The following is a 26,093-nucleotide window of genomic DNA, read 5'->3' on the forward strand; positions in this document are numbered from 1 at the left end:
AATCAGACTGTATCTCTCCAATAACACAAATAATATTCACTTTAAGGTCATCAACAGTTTGAGGCTTGTTGGAATAAACAAATGAGGGATTTAATATAGTAAAATTTGCCAAACAGATGGTTGAGAAACATCTAATTCTTGAGAATGTCACAGAATCAATAAAATTAAATTTTCGTCAGTATTTTCTCTAACAGCTGCAATATTCTCTTCACTTCTTACATTACATTGGTGTGTTAGAGTATGTGCGTCAACAACTGATCCATTTTGAACAAGAATTCTTGTTCAATTCAGTTATTTTGATAATAAGTTTTAGTAATTTCAACACATCAAGGAACTATAAATTGTTTCGTGATGATTTGCCAAATGTTATAGAACAGATACATAAATTACCCTGTCAATTATTCAAAAACTTAAGGTGCATGTGACAATTTACACTTCTGAAATTTTTTGAATTGATAGAACCTGTGAGAAAATGTATGTGGAAGTCCAACATTAGTCTTGTATATAATTAATTATCTTTAAGATATAAAATAAATCTTAAAATCGAATGATGTAATTATTTTCCATTTTTAAGTAACTTAATACATCCTGCAATAATGCTGTGTAAAATATGTATAAAAAAATACTTTTGAGTTATGTAGAAATTTTCACAAATAGAAAAAGTTTTATTAAAGTTTGTTGGAAACTGCTTACAAAAAAATGCCTTTGAATTGAGTTGAAAATTTAAAGAAAAAATGAATTTAGATCAAACTTCTAACTTAGAAGGTAATTTTTGTTTTTTAAATAAAACAATAGAAAATATTATAATTAGATTTTAAAAAGCAAAAATGGTCAATATAGTAGAGAGTCGTTAATCCGAATCAATTGGGGACTGGGGTGGTTCAAATTAGTGATTTGTTCGGATAACCGATTACGTACAAAAAATATATTAACCTGTCCGATGTTCAAATTTTTCTCCATTGCGTGTTGCTTCATGTTGAATTTTTCTCTGTTGCGTGTCGCTTTGTGTTGAATTTTCGTCGATTTTAAGCCTAACGAAAATTTTTATAATAATAATCGAGGCTATTGTATTGTTAAAAATTATTTCTTTATTTTGTACAAACAAAATAAATATATTGAAGAGTATAAAAACATGAAAATTATACTTTAGAAGTAAATCTAGTATCAAAAACGTTCAATTCAGCACGACACAGTCCGACTGAAAATCGTTCGGATAACCGGCGATTCGGATTATCGGGGTTCAGATTAACGACTCTCTACTGTACTCCAATCACTCAATTTGATTCTAATTTTACTAAAGAAAAGTCCTGTTACTGAGAACGTCCTTTTTGATTCACTTGATGTGGATGGAATAGTCTTTAATGCATTTAAGAGAAGACGAATGTTGTGTGTTTTTTCATCTGTAACTTGAAAGATTTCTAGTTTGTTTTCAAGATGCGTTATAGTATTTCTTTTGCCGTCTAGTATTCTTGATTTGTCAACTTCAACTGCTTTAATAGCAGCATCAAGCTTACAGCCTGATCATTCAGCAGTTCGTTTGGCTTTAATAATCAGGATTATGAAGAAAAACTTCATACTTACATACTTCGTACTCGTTTGTATCCTTGCCCAATTTGCACAACCTGGCATAATGCAGTTATTGAAGCTACTGAACATGGTTAAAAATTAAGACAGCATTGGTGCAATTATTCCGGATATTACAGATACAGAATTTTGAGAGTCCTGCCACAAATAAGCTATGTATTGATTATGGACCATTTGTGACGTGCCATAATAAGCAAAAATTAAAGAAACTAATAAGTAGGTTTAAAATTAATAAATACAAATGTATTCTGACAGTTTATGAGTTAATTATACTTTCTATTTGAAAAATTGCCTCAACCTTAACACGAAATAAGAAACAAATGAATTTTTAAGAAATTTGCAGGATTTCCCGGAATGAAAAGAATTTCCCAGGTTAAAAAACAGCCGAAATAAGCCCATAATTATTAAATTAATTTAAATTAAATTTAATAATTATTAATAAATTGATTTTAAAAGATCAGTAAAATCAGAAAGCTAAACTTTTTCAATTAAGAATATAATCATATAACTGATATCTGTTCTAGTGCTTTTCTATTAATAATTCTTTAAATTTATGTTAAAGAATCATATGTAATAAAAATATTAATTACTATTTTAATTAATTAAATATTGCTAAAATTTAAAAATTTTTTAAATTTTAAAAACAGGGTCTCGTGCACATTAGTTATGGAAAACAGTTACTAAATGGAGCACATAAAAAGCAACAGGAAACCAAGAAACATTTTTCTATCAAGGTCAATGCAGATCCCTATCAAATTTCGAGGCAGAATTAGATTATTAAAAACAAAACAATATCTTTTGTCTTGTTTGTCAATGCTAGTAACTTAGAAAGAAAACATACAAAATTTCACAATATCTAGTTTTCATTTTTATAGTATTAATTTAAATTATTATTATAATCATCAAGAACAAATGTTTAAATGCTAAAATTCAAACCTTCCTCTCACTTTTCAGCAATTCACAGATTAAAAGTAAATGTTTTAGGCTACTTTCAGTGGCCTGTGTCAAGTTAAGCAGAATTCTGTATCTAATTTCTATAGAAGATTCAAAGTTTAATCAGTGAGAGGAAGGTGTGATATATTCCCTCAGCACACCGATTGTTTAAAAATAGTACTCACATCAAAAACCAATAACGGTGCGAAAACGTTCAAAAATCAAACATTTTCGACTCCCATTCTGGGATCTTCGTCAAACTTATTTATGTTTTCCGTTGAAACCAGATTTGAAAGTTTTTTAAAACTATAGCGTGGTTTGCTTCCAAATAATAAATAATTTTTTGGAAGCAAAGCACGCTATAGTTTTAAAAAACCTTCGAATCCAGTTTCAACGGAAAACATAAATAAGCCTGACGAAGATCCCAGAAGGGGAGTCGAAAACGTTTGATTTTTGAAAGTTTACACACGGATTATTGGTTTTTGATATGAGTACTATTTTTAGGAAGGTGTGAATTTTAGCGTTTAGAAGATAGTTCAACTTTATTATTAACAAGTTGAACAAATGATTATTTATAAGAAATCACTCCAATGATTCATTAAAGAGAAGTAACATACAGTGTTATCAAATAAAAAGGGACAAGGAAAGTATAGGTGAGAACAAATGCAATAAGTAAAGAAGCAGAAGAGTGATCCTCATATTCAGCTGGTTGGTTGAATTCTTCTAGATTTCTCTAAGCACAAAGATCAGTTCTCCTGAAGAGTACTCACTCCTAGCCCAAACTCTCAATGAGGAATGAGTTGCTAACCTGGACAGAGTAGTTAATGTCACAAAGTGAACTGTTAGGCCAGGAACACACATGAGTAAAATTGTTTGGCAGAAAACTGAATCAGAAATCAGCTTTCAGTTCAGTTTCTGTTTTACACTTTTATGCCAGAACACACACACGTAAAAATTCTGGCTGAATAGGAAACACCACTGCCATTAACAGTGCTAATTTTTTTAATTTTTTCCTCTCATATATCTATCCCTTTGTACCTTACAATTTTTCTCCGCTTCCTCTGCTATAATATAGAAAATTTAAATTAATACACTTGTATTCCAAATTCAAATAAAGAATGTGTGATCCAAATATTAGGCCTATATATCGATTCTACTAGACCTACCTGTTGTTTGAAATTTTGCACCTATAGCCATCCATAAACGTTAAATGCAGTGTCTTTATACATCTGTTATTGAATCAGTTCGAGGGGTATATTGAATCTGTTCGACACTGACGTGGTCGAACGATTCAATAAACCTCTCTATTTCATTTATTTTTTGTTTTTTCGAGACCATCACAATTATAGGGTTGACCCTCATTGCCACCATTGTTAGAATAAAAATCACATGTCTACTTTGACGTCACAGAAAAGACTTCTCTTTATTAGAGGAATTTTAGCGTAAAAAGTAGAGACATGCTCTACTTTGTTTTCAGTTACATTTCAGCTAAAATTTCAGAAAAATTAAGGAAGCATGCAAAACAATATGAAAAGATAAACCTCATACTAAATTCACTACTAACAACAACTGAGCATTTCACACAGCTTACTTTCTACCAATCACCCCTTCAAGATAAGTCAAAGAGTTGGCAAGATGCCAATGACAGGTACACCTAACCAGGATGAACTATACAGCCAAAGTGAAAAATTTGGTAGTAAGATTATTGTCTACCTATTGCTATATATAAACAGCTGATAACAATTATATAATTAAATATTTTCACAGAAGCTGAATTCTTTTGTCTCTCTTAAAAAAATTACAAGTTTAAATTTGTGTGTTAAAATAAAATAATTATAAAGAAAATATAAATAAACCGAACAGTTTTTTGCAAGAACAAAAAAATATTGTACCCACAAAACCATTATTATTATTTTCTTTATAATTATAGGTTAGTATAATAATTATAGTATATTGGAGTAAATTAGGTCCTGATGAAAAACTGCATTATTATGTCCTTTTTAAGATTTGTGTAAACTATTTTAATAACTTTTTATAAAATTTACTGAAGAAATTAATACAAAAAAAGCATTGTATTCAAAAATATTTACTGTATTTACAAGTTTATAGGCCACACTTTCTATCCTGAGCTTTTTTACCAAAATTAAAGTGAAGCCTATACTCAAGATAATAAATTGCTGTAAAATTTATCTTTAATTGTTTTTACATACTTTAGGACTATAAAAACTGTAATCAATGTATTTATTTGAAAATGACAGTTATTGCTTTTGTTTTACACCTGAAACTTTGCTGTCAATACCAGCATCACTTCAATTTTCATTCTGATGATACGACATATACATAATCATCTGACCTGACCGTCACGTTGGAAATGGATACGACTTTGAAACACTTGGACAGCATTTCTTCTGGTATCAGTTTCCACAAAGCCACAATCTATTCACACATTGGAGACAGCAACAGTTTTCTTAGCCACCTGGTCAGTATCATCTCTTAGCATTTCATCTCTAATCAAAGTAGAAATGTAAAAGTCCTTAAAAGGACAGTTGATGGATACATCAAGTGGTTGCAGCATTCCAGTCATTCCTCCTGGTATCATGACCATATCATTTTTCTCCTCGCACATCTTCTTTTTCAAGCTTTTCAGTCAGGTGACCTCAGAAGCTATCAACAACCGACATGGACTGCCAACATAACAGTGGACCTGGATGCTGAAACCAATCCACGTACAGTTCTGTCATCCAGCCTCAATCTTGAACTTGCACCAATATACCAGGAAGCAGTGTTTCTTTTGGCAGTTTTATGCTTAAAATTGACATAAGGTAGCAGATTGTTTCCAACATTGGTGATGCACAGCATTATGGCACAATGCTGCTTTTCTACTCCTGCTATTTGCACCAAAACAGTTTCACCTGTCTGATTGACTGTAGTGCCACTTGGCATATCAAAGAAGACAGAAGTTTTGTCATCATTGCCTATTGCACCTGAAGTCATAGCAATGTGTCTTAAGCTGATGCCAAGTTTCTGAAATGCAAGCAGTTTCTCTTCATGGGTAACAGGAAGCCGCTGCACCATTGAAGTTCAATGCCAAATCACAAGCTCATGGCATTTCATGAAACATTTTGCCCAGCCATAACTTAGCTTAAATTTGCTTTTAGGAATTTTCAGATTTTGAGCAATCTCTTGGGCTTCAAACTGAATCATTTCAACAGACAGAAAATCCACTTACCCAAAATTTCATGGATAGATATATGTCAACAGATTTGCTTCTAGGTAAGGATATTTTGTTTTCTTTCCACAAAATGATTGTCAATTCTGTGATGTTTTCTCAAGTCCTTTGTTTGAATCCATCACCACGTTTTTTCATCTACATCAAACTTTCTTCCTGATTCCCAATTTCCATTTCCTTTGTGCCACTTGCAATTTAAACTTCTCTGTGCAAATCACTCTCATTGACAAAATGTTTAACGTGCACTGAGCAGACACTCAACAATAAGCATTAACTATCACTTCATTCCTTTGGAATTTGAGATGTTACCATATTTCTGTATACCTGCACATCTAGTCTCATCCTTTGGCAGAATTTTGAGATTTTTATTTTTTTCCAAGTATACGGATTCAGAAACGAGATGTAGCTTATACACATAAATATTGTATTTTTCACAACATATTTTTGAGCATATACTTTTAACAAAAGTTGCATCTTATATGTTTTAAAATATGATATATCAAAATTCAACTCTTCAGAATTTTTGAATTTTGCTTATTTAATTCAAAACCAGTTACTTTAAAAAATACAAATTGAAAAACATTTACTAAATATCTATACTTCCTTATAAATATTTTTAAGCTTCAAAATATAATAATCTGCTTGTGAATAAATGAGAAAAACTTGCCAAATTCTATTCATCATATTAAAATACTTAAGTAATGTATTGTACAATATAAAAATGATAGTCAAGTGATCAAGGTATCAAAGCCTTCAGACTAATGCTGTAAGGAATTTAAATATAAATCAGAATTGTAGGTTTTCATTACTGGATTTATCCAGATATATCAAAGCTGTCATTCCTCATCAACTGGACCCTTTGTGGAAGGCATAGTAATGATGGATAACAGGTTTTTAGTGTTCAATGCTCAATATACAGTAAAAACACAGTTTCAAGAACATTTAAACTATAGGTTTTTATCTAGTAAATGTATTCATATACTGCATTAAATTGAATTATATTAATAAACACATTCATGCCTTTTAAACTTCTAGCAAATATTTATTCAAAAGAAATGCTTTGCAGCTACGCAAAAAGCAATCTTAATAAAAAACAAATTTGAATTGATACAAATAAAAAATATGGAATTTGAATATAACAAGCAAATCAAATTTGAAAAATTCTAGCAATTTGTCATCTTAAATTTATTTTGTTAATAGCTAACAATAAATCTTCAAAGGATAGAAGAATATGGTGAATGTCTGCAATTACAATTAACTCAAATATACACCCACTACTGCCATAAATGATTGGGCTGAAATTTGAATATAATGATAACAAATTAGAAATGAATTTGGCACTACAGAGAGGTATTACGCACCATCTCTAATTATAATAATATAATTATTAATTTTAATACGAGTGAATTTTGGCACTAGAGTGAGGTGCCTAATGCCTCACTCTAGTGCCAAATTCATTTCTAATTTATTATCATTATAACCAAATTTCAGCCCAATCATTTACAGCAGTGGTGGGTGTATATTTGCTTAGTATTGGGTTTCAGCTGATGTGTATACAATTAACTCCATTACTTTGTGTACACTAGATACACAAAGATTCTGCAAGAGTTAAACAACACAGACACAATGAAAAGACAAAATTAGCCACAAAATTTAGGATCATATTTAAATGCCAAATACAATAACTTGTACCAATTATAAAAGTAGAGGTTGTAATTCAAGGACCTATGAACTAAAGGATGACTAATATGTAGGAGTAAGCAAATAGATATATTTTATTATATGTAAATTTGCAATAATACATAAGTAAATTTAAAAATTACTCTTAAACCAAACCAAATACAGTGGGTGATCGGTTAATGAACATAATCCGTTCCAAGACTCTCTCTTTGCTATCCGAATTGTTTGTTAACCGATTATCAATTTACCATAGGTTTTTATGGGAATTTGATTAATTCATTAAATAAATGACACTTCCGTGTTGTGGCATTACTAACAGCGATTTATTAAACTTCAGATATACTCACAAGTACTTTCAGCAGTTTACAACCGCCATCCTCATGTGAAAATTGAATACCTTTATTATCGAATTATCAGCTTTTTAACAGTAATTTCAAATTTACTTCTAATCATTTGATTATTTTCTTGAAAATACCATTTTAAAAACTGGAATGCATCTTTGTAATATGATAATAAATTTAATACTGTTGATGTAATTTCTACGTGGTTATTTCAAAAAAGGATTAATACATAGTTACTTCTAAAAAGGGAGAATTTCACAAAGAATATCTAACCATAGACAACATGACATTCAACACTAAAGAATCCTTCAAGTACTTAGAGACTGACATAAACAGAAACAATGATGTCAAGGAGATAGGGACTCGCTTGCTATAGGGAAACAAAATCTACTTTGGGCTCACAAACATACTAAAAAGCAGACTTCTTAGTAAAACGACAAAGCTAACTGTATACAAGTCACTGATTAGACCCATGATTCTGAAACATGGCCAATGACAAAGCAGGAGGAACTACAACTGCAGAGATGAGAGATGTGAAAACAAAATACTATGGGAAAATCTTCGGACCTGTGGAAGACTATGATGATAATGATATCATGGTCAATGGAGAACCAATATGGAGGAGAAGAACAAACCAGGAACTGCAGACAATGTATGACAAGCCAATGATCACACAAGTGATTAAGGCCAGAAGATTAGTGGCTAGACTATGTCATAAGGCTTCCTATAATGGTAACAGCATTGCAAGGTCTCCACTATGAGGGGAAGGAAAGAGGCCATCCTAGGGAAAAGTGGATAGATGGGGTTGCTAAAGATCTCCAAGACATCGGAGGCAGGTTATAGACTGAACAAGATAGAGAAGGATTGCGACTGCAGCTAAAGGCCTCCAAGGCCCATAATGCCAGACAAAGCACATGATGGTGATGATGCAATTTCCAGCATATGCTGCTTAACATAGCAGAAAAATAATTTTTATCACTTAATACCTTTGAAATAGAGTAAATCATTTGTGTATAATTCAAGTTATAATTAAAAGTTATCTTCATAATTGATCACAAGGTATACAGTTCTCAAAACGCAAACAGTAAAATTCTAAAATACATTTCAAATTTTTAAACAACTTTGAATTTTAAAAAATTGCAAAAACAATAAAAATAGAAAAATTAAATAATCTAAACCAGCATTTCTCAAAGTGGGCAATAACGCCCCCTTGTGGGCAGTGAGTAAATCTAGGGGGGCACTGGAGGCAGGGTACTGAACGGTGACCAAAGGCAAAAGTTGGGGTCACTGACAGCCGTTCCCTTTTCTCTGTTAAGCGGATAAGAGAAAACATTGCATTTAATGGTTTCCAGATGTTGAGAACAATGTACGGTAAGGGCACAAAGTGTGAGATTCATAGAAAAGTTTTCCTAAGAATGTTTCCAATCCTTTCTCACACAAGAGAAAATGGGTTAGGGATGTTGGGTATAACTTTATAGACAAAGGGGCAGTGGATCGAAAAAGTTTGAGAATCACTGATCTAAACCATTACAGGCGGCCCTCGACTTTCACACATTCTACTTTTGCACAATTCACTATTTCGCACATTTTTAAAAATTCAACTTTTTAAATATTTTTGTTGATAATTAAAAAATTTGCTTCCATGCAGAACACTCATACACTACAAAGTGCAGTAGCTTGCTCTACGTTCTCGAACACACATTACTTTTTAAAATGGCAGACTTCTCAGAATCACTGCTGTGTTGTTCCAAGCAAGAAGTCAAGACAGTTTCAGTCCTTGCATTAGAGCAAGTGTCAATGTGTTTGTGTGTTTTGCCAATTTATTTGTTTATGTTTAAATATTTGGTCCTTATAAATTGATAAACATGAGTGAGAAACAGAGAAACTGCAGTGTTGATACGAACAAAAAGAAATTAAGGACTCATAAGCTTCATACAATCGAGACAAAGGTAGAAATAATTGAATGTTCTGAAAATGTTAAATATTTTGCTTCAATTGGATGTTTGTACGATGTAAACAAATCTACGATATGTTCAATTTTGAAAAATAAGAGTAAAATTACGGAATACATTCAAAATCGTGGAAATATATCCTCAAAGATTGTTTCCAAAAGACACGATATATTATAGAAATCTTTATCAAGAAAAGAAAAAAAAAAGTGGTATTCAACTAACTCTCGACAAGTTTATAAAGAAAACACTCAAAAGCACTTAAACATGCCTCATTAACTTCATTATGTATATATATTGATATATTGATATATTTATTTATCAATATGTATATATATACATATTGATAAATAAATACTTTAAAACACAGTTTTGCGTGCATATTTTTTACGTCCCTCTACTTTCGAACATTCAACATTTGCACACACTTTCAGGAACCAATTATGTGTGAAAGTTGAAGACCACCTGTATTAACCAGCATTAATTCAAAACTTGTATGAAATAATTAACAAACTTATCACAAAAAACTTAAGAAAACTGGATATAAAATTTAAAAATAACCTAATTTTGTTTTGATAGTTGAAATATCAGAATAACAACACAGTTGTTATAAGCAAGTAAAAAAACTGCATAGGATTTTTATACATTTTCTTACAGATTTCAACTTGGTAAAAACGAAAATAAAATACCAAAAAAATTCCGTCTCGTCAGTTTTTTTGTTACACTCAAGTTTTTGTTTGTCTTTAGCATAAAATTAGTAGCTAACTTAAAATTTAGTATTCTTTTTTATTTAAAAAATGGCTTTAAAATGAAGACTTCTCACATTAATTCTATCAATTATAGCTGAACTTGTCAATAAATAAGAAAAATGTTAATGGTTGAAAAGAGTAGTGGTAGGGGGAGGTGGATTAAGTAATTTTAGGGTTAGGAGGAAGGTTACATGATCGTGTAGAAACAGGTTAAAAGTTGATAGTGAGTAATATTACTGGTGAGGTTGGGCATGTTTCGATACGTTATCTGGGATACTAGGAATAAATATAAACAACCCGCTGTTGGATTAGATAGTGTTTCGACGAGCTAAATAAGTTCAGTATCTCGCTGGCCATCTCATGCCACACTCAGTTTATATCCAGCATTTGAATGCTACTGTGCTTGTATATTTATTTTTTGAATATGGCTCTCAGAGGTGGTGTGATTTCTCCCGACAGCTTCTGTTATGTTTGTGATGAATACACAGTGAAAAGTCGACAAAGTAACATAAGTGAGTTTGTGAAAAAAGTTTATTTTGTGTATTTCAAATTGAAATTTGGAGATCGAGACAAAGCATGGGTCTGCATAAGGTGTGCAGAAGATGCAAGGAAGATCTTTGTTTGTGGTTTAAGGGTAGGAAAAACTCATTTCGTTTTGGCATTCCTATATATGGCGTGAACAGAAAAATCACAACTGACTGCTACTTCTGTTTGGTAGATGTTAAAGGATTTAATATAAAAAAAAAAAATTTTTACTCTAACCTTGACTGAGCTATTTGTCCAGTGTCCCATGGTTCTAATTTAGATGACATCCTGAGTGAGTCAAAGAACTCAGACACATCAGCTTCTCACGAGGAATCTAGCTCAGATTTTTCTGTTGACGAAGGACCTCAACTTTTTTCTCAGATGAGCTCAATGACCTAGGTTTTTCAAAAGATGCAGCCGAATTGCTAGGATCAACGCTAAAAAACAAAAACCTGCTATCATCTGGAACCTCATTTTTGTGGTACAGGCATCGAGAGAGAGAATTTACTCAGTTTTTCTCCAAAAAGAGAAATCTGGTTTATTGTAATGATGTCATGGGCTCATGAAGTGCATTGAAATAGAATATGATTCATCAGAATGGCACATGTTTATTGATAATGAATCAATGAAAATGTCATCAATATGACATTGGTTTCCCCAGAAAAAGTGTTATTACCACCTCTTCGTATTAAATTGGAGCTCATAAAACAGTTTGTCAAATCACTGCCAAGCGATGGGGATTGTTTCAGATATCTGTGTTCCAAGTTCACAAAACTGTCTGAAGCCAAGTCAAAAGAGGGAGTTTTCACTGGCCCCGGCATAAGAAAACTTTTATCTGATCCTCTCTTTTTAGAAACGATGGGAGAAAAGGTGAAAGAAGCATAGGACTCTTTCAAGAATATAGTGCATAAGTTTTTGGGAATACTAAGGACCCTGACTACAAAACCATTGTACAACGCATGATGGCAGCGTATGAAGCTCACAGATGCAAGATGAGCTTAAAAGATCATTTCTTACACTCCCATAAACTTAAGTCTACAGTGAGGAACGGGGTGAAAGATTTCACCAGGATGTCCGCGATTTTGAGAGACGTTACCAAGGAAAATGCGGTGTCAATATGTTAGCCGAATACTGTTGGATGCTCAATCGAGAAACCAGAGAAGGAAATTGGAAACGAGTTCAGAGAAGCATCAAAGAGAAGAAGAAAAAGTTCCGTAAGAAAAAAGAGTAGACCTAAAATTGTGTATAAATATCAGAAACAATTTTTTGATTAGTCATAAGAAAATATAATATATTTAGTTCATTGTAATAAATAAGAGTTTTTATCAAAAATTTGTTTTTATTTTGCAAAAACCTATATGTGATGAGATGTTACAGAAGCCATTTTTAGAATCTTCGATTTTTAAAACATATAATTCAGCATAAATATCCCGTGCAGCTGGAAAAATTTTTTTTAGCAAACCTGTGTAATTAAATTTTTTCTGTCTGTCAGCGTTAAATAAGTTTTTAATCTAACATTAAGAATAACAAAAGCAAGCACTGTTAACAAATTAAAAAAAAATACATTGAAGCCAAGAAAATTATCGTTGACTGACTGGGGCATCAATGGATACTTTTCAGTTTTACAAAATACAGTGGAGCATCGTTTATCCGAAAGCCAATCAACCGAAATGTCGGTTAAAGCCAATTAACTGAAAGCTTTCCAGTCGGACTGTGTCATGCTGAATCAAACTTTTTTGATACTAGATTTACATCTAAAGAATAATTATTTTTGTTTTTATATTTTTCAATATATTTATTTTGTTTGTACAAAGTAAAGAAATAATTTTTAATAATACAATAGCCACGACTATTATTATAAAAATTTTTGTTAGGCTTAAAATTGATGAAAATTCAATGCAAAGTGACACGCAACAGAAAAAACTTTCAACATGGGATAGGTTACTGTATTTTTTCGTACATAATTGGTTATCTGAAAAATAAGATATCCGAACAACCCCAGTCTCCAATTGATTCGGATAAACGACGTCCTACTGTAGATGTAATTTCCCTCTATCCAAAATTTGATGCTGTAGTGCTAGCTAACACATTATTACTAAAAAATGCCTGTACAATTCTACAAATACTTGAAATATGGGAAGCCCTCCTTTTAGTTACAGAACACAATTATTTTCAATTTAATAACCAATATTTCTTATAAAAAGCAGGGAGTCTCTATGGGCAATTTCAGCAATTTTGGAAAACTGATTACGCTTAACTTAGAGGAAAAAATGTTCTATTCCCCTCTTACAATATGTTATTCCCTTCTCTATATCAGATATGTGGATGATGTTTTACTTGCTTGGAAAAATTCCACCAAAAAATTATCAGCTTTTGTATACTGTCTTTCAGAACCCTACTCCTCCATATCATTTTCTATAGAGGGAATAAACTGAAATATGCCTTTTTAGATCTTATGCTACATAGAACATCAGGGATGGGCAACCTGCGGCCCACAATGCATAAAGTGTGAATAAATATATCAATTTCCCAGCTTAAGGAAGTATGCAACAAAATTCAGACATTATTTTTACAACTTATGTATGTGAATAGTTTTTCCTGCAATGAATTTAGTAAAAATTAAAATAAGAAACCAGCTAACAGACACCTCGAAACTAATTTAAAACTAGCAGTGATGAATATTTAATCAAATATTTCCAATATATTACGTTTACATCAGTTCCAGAAGCTAAATTAAGTATACCTATGCTAATTTATAATTATATACGAATAAATAATTCTGATTTACCAACATTTTTTCTCTCTTTCTCTTGTATGCGGCCCGCATCAGTTCAAAAGTCTTAAAATGTGGCCCTTACATAGAAAAAGGTTGCCCATCCCTGCTTTACATAAAAGATAATGTTAAAGCTCCGTATGCATCAGGGCCTGCCAAACCAAGGAAAGAGTTAGCTCATCCCTAGAATTGATGGATGAGGAAGTACTATAAGCCTTATAAATCTCCATCTGCTCCAACCATTTGATATGGTCTACGCACGTTGTGGTGACAATCAATCTAGCTTTCGATAAGTCCGCTGTAATATCAGGATCAGATGCGTACATTGATAACAAGGTACATTGATAACAAGGCATTTATTGTGTTGTATGTCGTGTAAATGCTCCTTCAATCTGACCTCTAACGCACGTTTTGTCGATCCCACGTATAAACGTTTGTAGTGACTGATATTGTATGTTACACACCGGTTACAGGTTTTTCATGAGTAACATCTTATTTTATACACCCAGTGTACAGTTGTTCATCATTAGTTGCTCTAACTGTTGTATGTATACATTTGCAGTAACAGTTTCATTGCATGGCAACAACTCAAAATGGATAATTCCTTAATGATTCCACTAGACACACAACAAAATTTTTCTTCCATGAACACTGGGCTTATGGTCCAGTTGTGGCTGATCATCTTTGTCAACCTGTTGTCTTTTTCAAATGACATTTTCATATGGGATCCATTTTTAATCTCCCGTAACAATTTTAGCCAAAAAAGATTCTTCTTTTTGCCAAGAAAGCAAGGTGGCAGCTATCAACTTTCTGTCAGCCTTATTCTGTTCACTGAGGTTATGTGGAACCTAAACTCCCAGGTTGCTCACTTTTCCTAGTTTTTGGAGGTGAAGACTGATGGTTAATTGGGATGTGTGCAGCTTCTCTGCTAACTCCCTTGTCATTTACTGTGGTTTCTGCTCAATCAGAACCTTTAAAATGTTACCAAAGTCTGAGGAGCGGCTTGGTCTTTCTTCATCTTTTAAGGACAAATCACCAGAACAAAATTTTGTAAACCACTTTCAAACTGCTCTGTTTGAAATTACACCACTGCCGTAGACATTGCAAATCTTTTTTGCTGTTTCTGTAGCATTATTGCTGAGTTTAAACTCCAACAACATGATATGGCATATATACACATTCAAATCTTCCATTTTAAATGAATTCAAAAACAATTTATTACATTATTGACACTTCAGTGTTAAAATTTACATTTACAGACTATTTGCTAATAGCCATTAATAAAACTCAGTTGAAGCAAGACAACATCTGACAAGTATTTGACAGTCATTTACACCTAACTGCTAACAGAACTTATTTATGACTCAACCCAATATATAATACTTTCCTATAATGACTACATTAGGATAAACAGTTTAAGGTAAATGACAAAATTTATTAAGAGTAAGATATAATAGAGTTCCCTTGATACTTTTTCTGTGAAGGAAAGGGGAGCCATAGACCATATTGGGAGACAATAGACAATGATGAATTGGGGGGATAAAAAAGAGAGAGAGAGAACATAGGACAGTTTTTGAAGAGATTGTCCTATAGAAAAGTCAAAGGATGCCACATTGTATTGCAAGAGATTTAACAATGTTTACAAATGTTTATTATCAAAGACAATATCTAGATCATTCACAAAGGTAGCATATTTATTGGACACTTTATTGATAGTAAAAGGTTGTGTATTTCAAATTAAAGAAAAAAAAAAAAAAAAAAATTGCATAAGAAAAGTTTTGTCAATACTTTTGCTGAGATTAGCTTTAGAGAGTAAACAAACGATCAAGAACAGTTTGAAGGATGGAGAAATTGTAATAAACAAATATCAAGCAATGGGATCGGTTATTGTATACGTTAAAAACAATAATCTTTAAAAAATTGTAAATTTTTTAAAAATAAACGAGTTTTAAAAAACAACTCTTTTTTATCCGATTTCGAAATGAGCGAAGAACTGAGATGGACACCTTAAAAATTAACAAATATTTCTTACTTTATTGTTCATTATCCATACGTTATTATCCAAATTATCCAAATGCATTTCACAAAATCGTTTCCCTCTTCAGTGGATATTACACCTTTACAACACTGTTACATTTATATTCTATCAAAATATCCCAGCATGCATCTACAGATAAACCAGTATTCAAATTGATGACATTTGCATAACTTTTGATGCAATAATGTTCAACGATGCATCTCGTTACGATATTTTCTATTTTATACACTATTTTAATATTATTTCTATTTATGATACAATTCTTATTTTTACAATGTTGATGCCACGGGGATTCGGTTCTTTTTAATCGAATTGCCGCTTCATGCTCTTTAATACGTTGTTCAAGCTGTCTTCCTGTTTCGCCGACATAGATTTTACCTTCTGGACATGTACATATTAGTTTGTAGACGACTCCTGCTATTTTCAAAGGGTCCCTTGAATGTCCTACCATTCCTCTATTCACCACATAAATACTTTTGCTTAATCTATTTTTCTGTTCACCCACTAAGTTGACAGAACAATTTTTAAAGTTATTTTTATATTTTTCAAAAAATTTTTTAATATATGGAATTTTAATGTATAGATTATTACTTTTCTCTTTCTTTACATTATATCTACTTATGGTATAACAATTGTACCACTTACGTATTACTTGTTGCGGATAATCGTTAAGCAAATATTTTTTAAACAGGTTTTCAGTTTCAAGTTCTATATGCTTCTGCAATGTTGTTCTATTAAAAATTTTTCTTAGTTCCATCAGAAAAACGTTTCTTTTTATACCTAAAGAACAGTACGATTTATAGTTGATTACTTTATCATTATTACAACTCTTTGTATACTTACGAAATAGTAGTGTTTTTTCTTGTCGTGTGATTGTAACATCTAAATAGTTAATTTCATTATTTCTCTCTTCTTCGTAGGTGAATCTAATATCATTGTTTAAACTGTTTGCATAAGTCTCAATGTTTTTAGCTGTGGTAATATTGGAATCATACAGGATCAATATGTCGTCTACATACCTGGCATAAAAGGAAATACCTTGGGACTGGAAAATCTTTTGATCTAGTGATGTCATGCATATATCTGCAATCTTCGGGCCTATAATGGACCCCACTGCTATCCCATCTTTTTGTTGATAAAAGTCTGTAGAAACTGAAAAATAGTTGTTTTTAAAAGCAAATTGTATAAATTCTAAAATGTAATTAGGTAAACTATAATTACTTAAACATTCTGAAACAAAATTCCACTTAATTGATGGGTACATTGATTTCACATCCAGACTCATAAGTCTAAAGGATTCCTTACTTTGACCATATAACAGATGCGAGATTAGCTGATCTGTATTTTTTATACTGTATCTAGAATCTGGTATACACTGTAAATAATTTTTTATATAATGTTCTAAATTATATAATATAGAATATTTAAAATCCACAAGAGGTCTATAAACATTTTCAACTAATTACATTTTAGAATTTATACAATTTGCTTTTAAAAACAACTATTTTTCAGTTTCTACAGACTTTTATCAACAAAAAGATGGGATAGCAGTGGGGTCCATTATAGGCCCGAAGATTGCAGATATATGCATGACATCACTAGATCAAAAGATTTTCCAGTCCCAAGGTATTTCCTTTTATGCCAGGTATGTAGACGACATATTGATCCTGTATGATTCCAATATTACCACAGCTAAAAACATTGAGACTTATGCAAACAGTTTAAACAATGATATTAGATTCACCTACGAAGAAGAGAGAAATAATGAAATTAACTATTTAGATGTTACAATCACACGACAAGAAAAAACACTACTATTTCGTAAGTATACAAAGAGTTGTAATAATGATAAAGTAATCAACTATAAATCGTACTGTTCTTTAGGTATAAAAAGAAACGTTTTTCTGATGGAACTAAGAAAAATTTTTAATAGAACAACATTGCAGAAGCATATAGAACTTGAAACTGAAAACCTGTTTAAAAAATATTTGCTTAACGATTATCCGCAACAAGTAATACGTAAGTGGTACAATTGTTATACCATAAGTAGATATAATGTAAAGAAAGAGAAAAGTAATAATCTATACATTAAAATTCCATATATTAAAAAATTTTTTGAAAAATATAAAAATAACTTTAAAAATTGTTCTGTCAACTTAGTGGGTGAACAGAAAAATAGATTAAGCAAAAGTATTTATGTGGTGAATAGAGGAATGGTAGGACATTCAAGGGACCCTTTGAAAATAGCGGGAGTCGTCTACAAACTAATATGTACATGTCCAGAAGGTAAAATCTATGTCGGCGAAACAGGAAGACAGCTTGAACAACGTATTAAAGAGCATGAAGCGGCAATTCGATTAAAAAGAACCGAATCCCCGTGGCATCAACATTGTAAAAATAAGAATTGTATCATAAATAGAAATAATATTAAAATATTGTATAAAATAGAAAATATCGTAACGAGACGCATCGTTGAACATTATTGCATCAAAAGTTATGCAAATGTCATCAATTTGAATACTGGTTTATCTGTAGATGCATGCTGGGATATTTTGATAGAATATAAATGTAACAGTGTTGTAAAGGTGTAATATCCACTGAAGAGGGAAACGATTTTGTGAAATGCATTTGGATAATTTGGATAATAACGTATGGATAATGAACAATAAAGTAAGAAATATTTGTTAATTTTTAAGGTGTCCATCTCAGTTCTTCGCTCATTTCGAAATCGGATAAAAAAGAGTTGTTTTTTAAAACTCGTTTATTTTTAGAAAATTTACAATTTTTTAAAGATTATTGTTTTTAACAGAGAAATTATAGTTTAATATTACTAATATAAAAGCTGTGGTGTGTGTGTGTATTCCCTATAACACCTGCAATTTTTCTCTAATCCAGATAAAATTTTGGTTATATTCATTTTATGTTCTGACAGAAAATACAGGCTGCTTATTTTGTGATAATTTTAGCTATAAAATTAACATTTTATCGATTTCTGATAAGTGATCATACACTGCAGTGACATCGGTAACGTGACATTCATGCTCGACTAGGAAATTTCCCTTAAGTTGTATTTTTAAATATTTTTGCAAATGGAGTATTTTAAACATACTTTGTTAAATTTAAAATTTAAATTTTAAAAAAAGATAGCTTTATTGTGTCACTTCTATAACAAATTTTTAAAAAATCTTTCCATAGTGAACATGTGACATTCTATTATCCAATCAAAAGCAACAAGTGTGTTATATTATCATTCATCTAACTAATGTACAGAACATACAATCTATCTTTGTTTTATTAATGTGGAATTACGAAATGGCTTTATCAAGGGCTGCAGAAAGCATCACAATGTCAATCATCAAAACAATACATTTAGGTGTGTATTACTAAAGGAAGACAGCAAGGAAATCTTTTAAAAAACAATACTTTATACATTATGTTATGAGTAAACAGTAATTTTATAAAAACAGATTTTAATGTTATTTTTAAGGCCTAAATCTGTTTGTGTGTGTATAAGTGAATTCTCTATAAATCCTACTTTTTGTCCAATTCGGATGAAATTTTTTGTTGCTCTTTATATTACAACAGATAGTATAAGCAATTTAATTTGTATAAATATTAACAACACTTGAATTTCTTGAAATCACTACTCTTCTCATCAAAAGTATTTCATCATGCTTGATGGGGACTTTTTAGTTTTAATATAATTGGCCTAAGAATTAATGAGAAACTGAATTTGAATAAGGATAATGTGTATATAAGCTGAGAAAAAAAAGACTAATTAATATGTAACCTTGTGGTATGCCACCAAAAGGTGGAAAATACATGAAACAATATGTCAAGTACCTCAAAACTTGACATGTTAAATTACAAATTAACCTTACTTCATAGATTAATATTAAGACAGAATTTTATCTTTTATCAAATTATTTTTAAAAACTAATAAAAAGCAATAAAACAAAGAAAATCAAAAAAACTTTAATGGTATAAAAAGTTTCCAACCATTTTTGCTTATTGACCATTTCAAAAATCAGATTTTATTTGCCACCCCTTACTATATTGATGAAAAATAAGAATAAATTACAAACAGGATAAGTGAAAAATCATATAGAAATTAACACTAAATCCGGAACCTGTTACCAGTGTAAATCCTGAGAAAACCTTTCTTCACAAACATTTTACACCAGTAACAGGTTCCAGATTTAGTGTTGATTTCACCTGCTCGGTGTTAGGGTGATGTTGAGTTTCTTATTTAACATATATAAATTAATAATTTTTCAAAACATAGTAAAGTGAAATGCTGAATTTTGGCTAATTATATTTGCTGTAATAAAAATAAATTTGTACACTGACTCAAAATTGTCTTCAGTAATTTATCAATTTATGAATTGAGTCATCCATCAGAAGATTCGTAGCTATCAGGTCAAAAATATCTGGTACTTTAGATTAAATATGCAGACAATTATATATGGCAATAAAGACAACTCCACACATTTGGTATTTACTGAATGCAGAGCAAACATTTGGCCAATACTGAGTAGTGTATGATTTACTCCTGACTAACATTCCGTACAGTAGAGCATCGATTATCCGACCCCCGATCAACCGTCACATCGGTTAACCGACCGCATTCTAGTCGACAAATTCAAATGTCTGCTAGTGATGTGGCGCTACAATGTTTGGCTATGTCTTGGCTACTTTAATATTATTTTTGTTAAATTTTTGCGTGTTTTAGCTGGAAACACTGGCTCGACCATGAAAGGGAAACCAGTATTTAAACCAGGTTTAATTTTCTATTTTTTATTTATTTCTGTATTTATTTTTTGCAAAATAAAGAAATAATTTAACGATAACTATTATTTTTTTAAAAATTTTGTTAGGCTTAACATCGATGAAAATTCAATGCGAAATAGGTTAATAGCGATATACTAATATGCTTATTACATAGGATATACTAATATACTAAAACACTATACTAATAATGTATTTTTTCATACTTTTTGGTTATCCGTTTTTTCAGTTATCCAACCAACCTCAGTCCCCAACTGAGTCGGATAATCGATGCTCTACTGTATTTGTCATCTCCAACTTCTTGTCAGTATTTTGTGGAAATCATATTATTTGGCAATTGGCAAATACTTAACCTGTGGAGTCAGCTTAAGACACACAGGTTAAAAATTAAAAAACAATGCTACTACTTATACAAAGAGGCAGAATATATAAAAATATTTAACAGAGAATAACTTAGGAATATTTATTCTAAAAATCATTTAGTGTAAATTTGTAAATATTAAACTAATCAAGTTTCTAGTTTCGTTAAATCTCTACAACATTTTTGGATAAAAAGTAAACAAACCGCTATATAACACAAAAGATATAATCTTGAAAAATATTTTTAACTAATGTAGAGATAATATCATGATAGAAAGTGAAAGAGTAAGAAATTTTTTAGGAAAGAATTAAATTCTAATAATCTACTTAAGAGGCAAAAAAGAAAAAAAAACACAGTAGAATTTAAAGTTCTAAATGATATTAAATTAACACTTTGGAAAGAAGCATTGAAATCCAGATTTGAAAAACTGAATAGCATATTACATTATACTGATAAACAAATACAAAAACTAAAGCAAGGGTAGAAAATAATTATCAGAAAAAAAAAACAACTGAAGGAACACCAGCAATCCATTAGAAATAACAGGATTACTAAACTGAAAAAAAATCTGAGTAAAAAAAATGAATGTTAAAGGAGGTAGAACTAGAGTGACAGGATCTAAAGCAGAGCTGTGGAGTTGAATACACTAAAAATTATGTACTGACTCCAACATCAATAAATTTAAACTATAAATTTACATTTAAATAGAAATTTAAGTCTAAAAAGTAGCCTAATGATACCTGTGATGACAATAAAAATTGTTCACATTCCATTTTCACAGGTTTAACATTAATAATGCATATTAAGCTTTAATGAAGGAGTATGATTTAAAATTGAAAAAAACTTAGAAATTTTGTAAACCAAATCCATAGCTTTGATTTAAGTGAACAAAACCAAGGAGACCAAAGCTCTATATATGTAGTGATTGAAAGAAGAGTAATAAAAAAGATGATAAAATACTAGAGTTTGAAATTAGATGTAAATAACTTCATAAACAAGACTAATAAAAAAAAACTTTTATCCTTTAGCATTACTCAAAAATGCAGTCCACAATCCAGTAATAGAATGTAGAAAATAAAAAAAAACAAAAAATGCAATTAGCATTTTTCGTATCTAAATATTAGAATACAAAATGACATTACTTGAAAACATTCCAATCTATTATTATAGAAGTAAAATATGTACTATTATATAACAATCATAAACTTGGTAAAATCCTAGTTACAAAGAAAATTATCATAAATACAAAGTATATTTATATATATATTCAAGGTGAGCTGCAAGATGAATTACTAAAAGTTACCATTCACCAACTGTAAAACTTTGGAAAACACTATTCTAGTCTATGTTTTGTTTATTATGACTAATGGTGATACATTTTATGGCCTTGCTTTCAATATAAATATATAAAGTTCAATTTACTTAAATATTAATAACACAATAACTTTTACTACTATTTATCACAAAACTATAACATGAAATATTTGTTGTTAATAAGAATGAACTAGCCACTAAGGTTAATCTGCTTGATTAATCAAAGCATAGCTAACAGTGGATGAAATTGATGGAACACTAAGATTTTTGACCCAGTTAACAGGACATCTTCAGATGTATTAGACATGGGCAGATGAGTCTCTGATACATCTGAAGATGTCCCATTAACCAGGTCAAAAACATTTGTGTTCCTTCAACTTCTTACTTCTTCCATTGTTAAAGATGCTTTGATTAAGTATAACTGCTGTTTCTCTCACAGAGTATAAAAGAGAAAGTTTTTAGTTACAAAATATTTAAATGGCATTTCAGGTTTATTAAGTATTTGTGAATATTGTACAGTAATATTTTTATAATAATTAACCTTCAATATAAACTAAAAATAATTTTAAAATATTAGACAATAAAAATTATTTTAAGCAATTACATATAAAGAGTTACTTCAAGACTTAATACTGTAGTGTTAGATATAAAATTAAAACTTCTATTAACTCTAAGAGGACATATCTAGTATCAGAATTAATTAGAGATTACTACATACCAGATGACAGAAATAGTTTAGTTTTAATTACTTATTCCTCATAATTTTATAACAGTAGAAAGATAAATTAATTTATTGCTATTATAAGTATTAAAGTTTTCTCAGAAATGCCTCTCACTTGACTAAAATCTTCAATTCGAGATCATAAAATAAAAATATGTTATTGTCACTGAATTAATCCTAAGAGCATATTAGTAACTGGACTTTCAAATAACAAATATCATTAAACAGTTTTTAAATTACACTTCTTTGTATTATTGGTAATATGTGAGGAGTCAAGATGAATCAGTTAATGAACACAAATTTAAAACTGTTGGTATACATAGCCATCAAAATGCCAATTCTTCAGCTAAAAATATATTCAATCTAAAAATAGAGACAATCAATCAAGCTTGAATATAATATAAGTGTAAAACATTGTTCAACATATCAAAGATATTGTAAATCAGAAAATGAATAGCCGATATATTCACCTATATATTCAACATGAACAGCACAGTAAAAAATTTATATTACAATCATAAGAATTATATGCACTATACATAGAACTTTAAATTAAATATAATTAATAAAAACACCTACTTATTATAAAAGCCCTAAAATTACAGTATTGTTTTGATAATTAAATTCCTTGTCTAAGAGTAAACAGCGTAATAAATTTTCTCCATGTATTGAAAGAAGCTGCCAAGCTTAAGACACCAAATTCATTTAGAAACAATTTTGAATCATTTTGATCCAGCATAAGCACACAAATAAGTAAAAAAATTACACAATTGGCAAATGGAATAATTTACTTACACCTGAATGAAATATCTTTACATAATACTCTTCTACAAGCCCAACTGCTAAAAAGATTGAAACTGTAGCCATGTTTGACTCCTCCAGAAAGAATATACTTTAACATCAATTTGACAACATCACTTCAGTTTTAAAACAAACAAGTTTAAAATTGACATCAAATTGATATAATAATATTAAGTGTCAACTAAATGAACAAGTGTCACATTAACAGCCACAGAAATAAACAGAAATAACAGCCACAGAAAGAAACATTAACAACCACAGAAATAAATTTCTGTTCTTTTAAAGAACAGAATTATTTATAAAGGAGTGTAAATAAGCCAAAAAAGAATGCAAAATTTTGATGCCTGGAGATCATTTTATAATAATCTAAATAAGAACTCTCAACTAAGGCTCACAATACATATTATACAAATAGTACTTTACAAACATGGAGTCACAGCATAAATCATCTCTTATTCCAGAAGTTAGATCATACACGATCATAAAAGAATTTACCATTACGTAATTTTTTACATTTAAAAGTCTCAGAAGATACGTCATTGCTCAAGCCTATATACCAACTTAGAACGGCAAAATTTAAAATCTCGGACAGACCCGAGGCAGGCTCGTCAAAGGATCCAAAAGTATCCATCAAAAAGAAAAAACGAGACCAAAAAGTACTCGAAGGTTGTTTTTTCTCAATCCGAACGAAACCATTACAAAATTTCAAATACCATTAATTGCAATTTATTCCCGTACCGAATGCAGTTCAACTTTTAGCATTACAGATATCAATACAAATTTACATCGTTAAAGTGTAACAACACAAAGCTTACAATCTGTAAAAATCGACTAAACAGAGATATCCGAGTTTAAATCGAATTACATATAATCAATCTAGAATTTCAACCACGCGACGGCCACTCGGTTAGAAAGGAGTCGGACTCGAGCATCATAGTCGGTCACCACGCCGAATCGGCCATCGGTACCACAAATTAAACACTACGAGCTCCATTTGACCGGCTCGTAAAATCAGTTTAGTTTTTACACACGAACCAGTCCAATTACACCTCGGAACCTCACCATAAACCACACCCAGAGAGCAGAAAAGCCAAGTCGGAGGAACCCAAAGCTCTACACGAGCTCGTGACAAAGCGCACGATCGTATGCAGACCACAGAGAGTTAGCAGAATACCGGCAGGCGATAAAAAGGCAGCATCCGGCCACGGGTCATGCGTACCGGTACAGTTCCACGGACTTTTCTGCCGGTACACGGGTGGTAGTACACAATCCCAGAGGGCAGCAAATGCCTGATTCGAAGTTCACATCTCACCCTCTATACACGAATCCGAATGGTTAGATCTGTCGTAGCAACGTCTACTCGAGCACCATCCCCATCAACCCAGCATGAAGGCACAAGACACCAATACATACATTACAGAAGGTGGTGGGACGGCGGCAGCGACGTCCATTAATTGATAAAACGTGTAAGAATGGCGATCGAGACATCGGTAATAAGAACTGGAAGCAAATAACGTTAAGAAGTTGGAAGTGATCGATTGGGCAGTTTGTTTACGAAAAGCGTCAGGTGTAGATGTTGCGCCCAACATTACGGCGTCGAAAAGGGGCCGAGAGGCTTATATAACGTCTTGTTTACCGAATTGAGGCCTGGTAGGGCCTTATAACGACATAGTGGAAGCCGGAGCATCGACGGCGCTCGTGCCTTCAACGTGTAATGGCATTAGGCTTAGCTAATCAAAGAACAAAGGAAAGTTTAAAAACTCACATCTGGATCTTTCCCTTTGTTTTTGAAGTGTTGTAATCTCGTTTTAGGTATACCTTCCGTCGCCATATTAACCGACACCAACGATGATTCTTCCTTTTTCTCAACGTATTTGGACGAAACTGATTCACACCAAACGCAATCAAATCCACTCGCTAACTCCGCGTCTTTCAAAACGCCGGTCCGGACTACAGATGACGTTATCGTTTGGCCCGAAAAATAAAGTGCCAAATCGTTAAATAAATATTCTAAATTATTAAAATCGCAATAATTTTTATTATTATTTTATCGCCCGTTATATTCTTTGGTCGTTCGCAATGGTATTTTTATAATAAGTTCCGGCAGGTTCGCATCTCGATGTCCACCCCCGTGAAATTTTCTCCATTTTTTATTTACTCCACAAGAATCTCGATTATTAATCTTTTATCGTGAGGCCTATACGAAAATATTTTACTTCGTCGGTTCCAAATTTGTTTTTTATAATGGGTGCGTTTCGAAATTTCGCCGCCGAGTACCGGTTTATTGCGCATGCTCTTTATCCCAAT

The 26,093-nt window shown here is 31.3% G+C and overlaps 1 protein-coding gene across 1 annotated transcript in view; it reads right to left on the reverse strand.

The window, feature by feature from the left end:
* Positions 1-25,837, reverse strand: part of LOC136979006 (importin subunit alpha-3-like) — a 57,409-nt gene extending 31,572 nt beyond the window's left edge. Inside the window, 1 exon segment of the mRNA XM_067274884.1 lies at positions 25,552-25,837. Within this exon segment, the coding sequence (XP_067130985.1) occupies positions 25,552-25,617 (66 nt within the window). The 5' untranslated portion in view covers positions 25,618-25,837.
* Between the last annotated feature and the right edge of the window lie 256 nt (positions 25,838-26,093).

The sequence above is a fragment of the Centruroides vittatus genome, unplaced genomic scaffold (genome assembly GCF_030686945.1).
Source record: "Centruroides vittatus isolate TY-2023 unplaced genomic scaffold, ASM3068694v2 contig_566, whole genome shotgun sequence".
In the NCBI taxonomy this organism is placed as follows: domain Eukaryota; kingdom Metazoa; phylum Arthropoda; class Arachnida; order Scorpiones; family Buthidae; genus Centruroides; species Centruroides vittatus.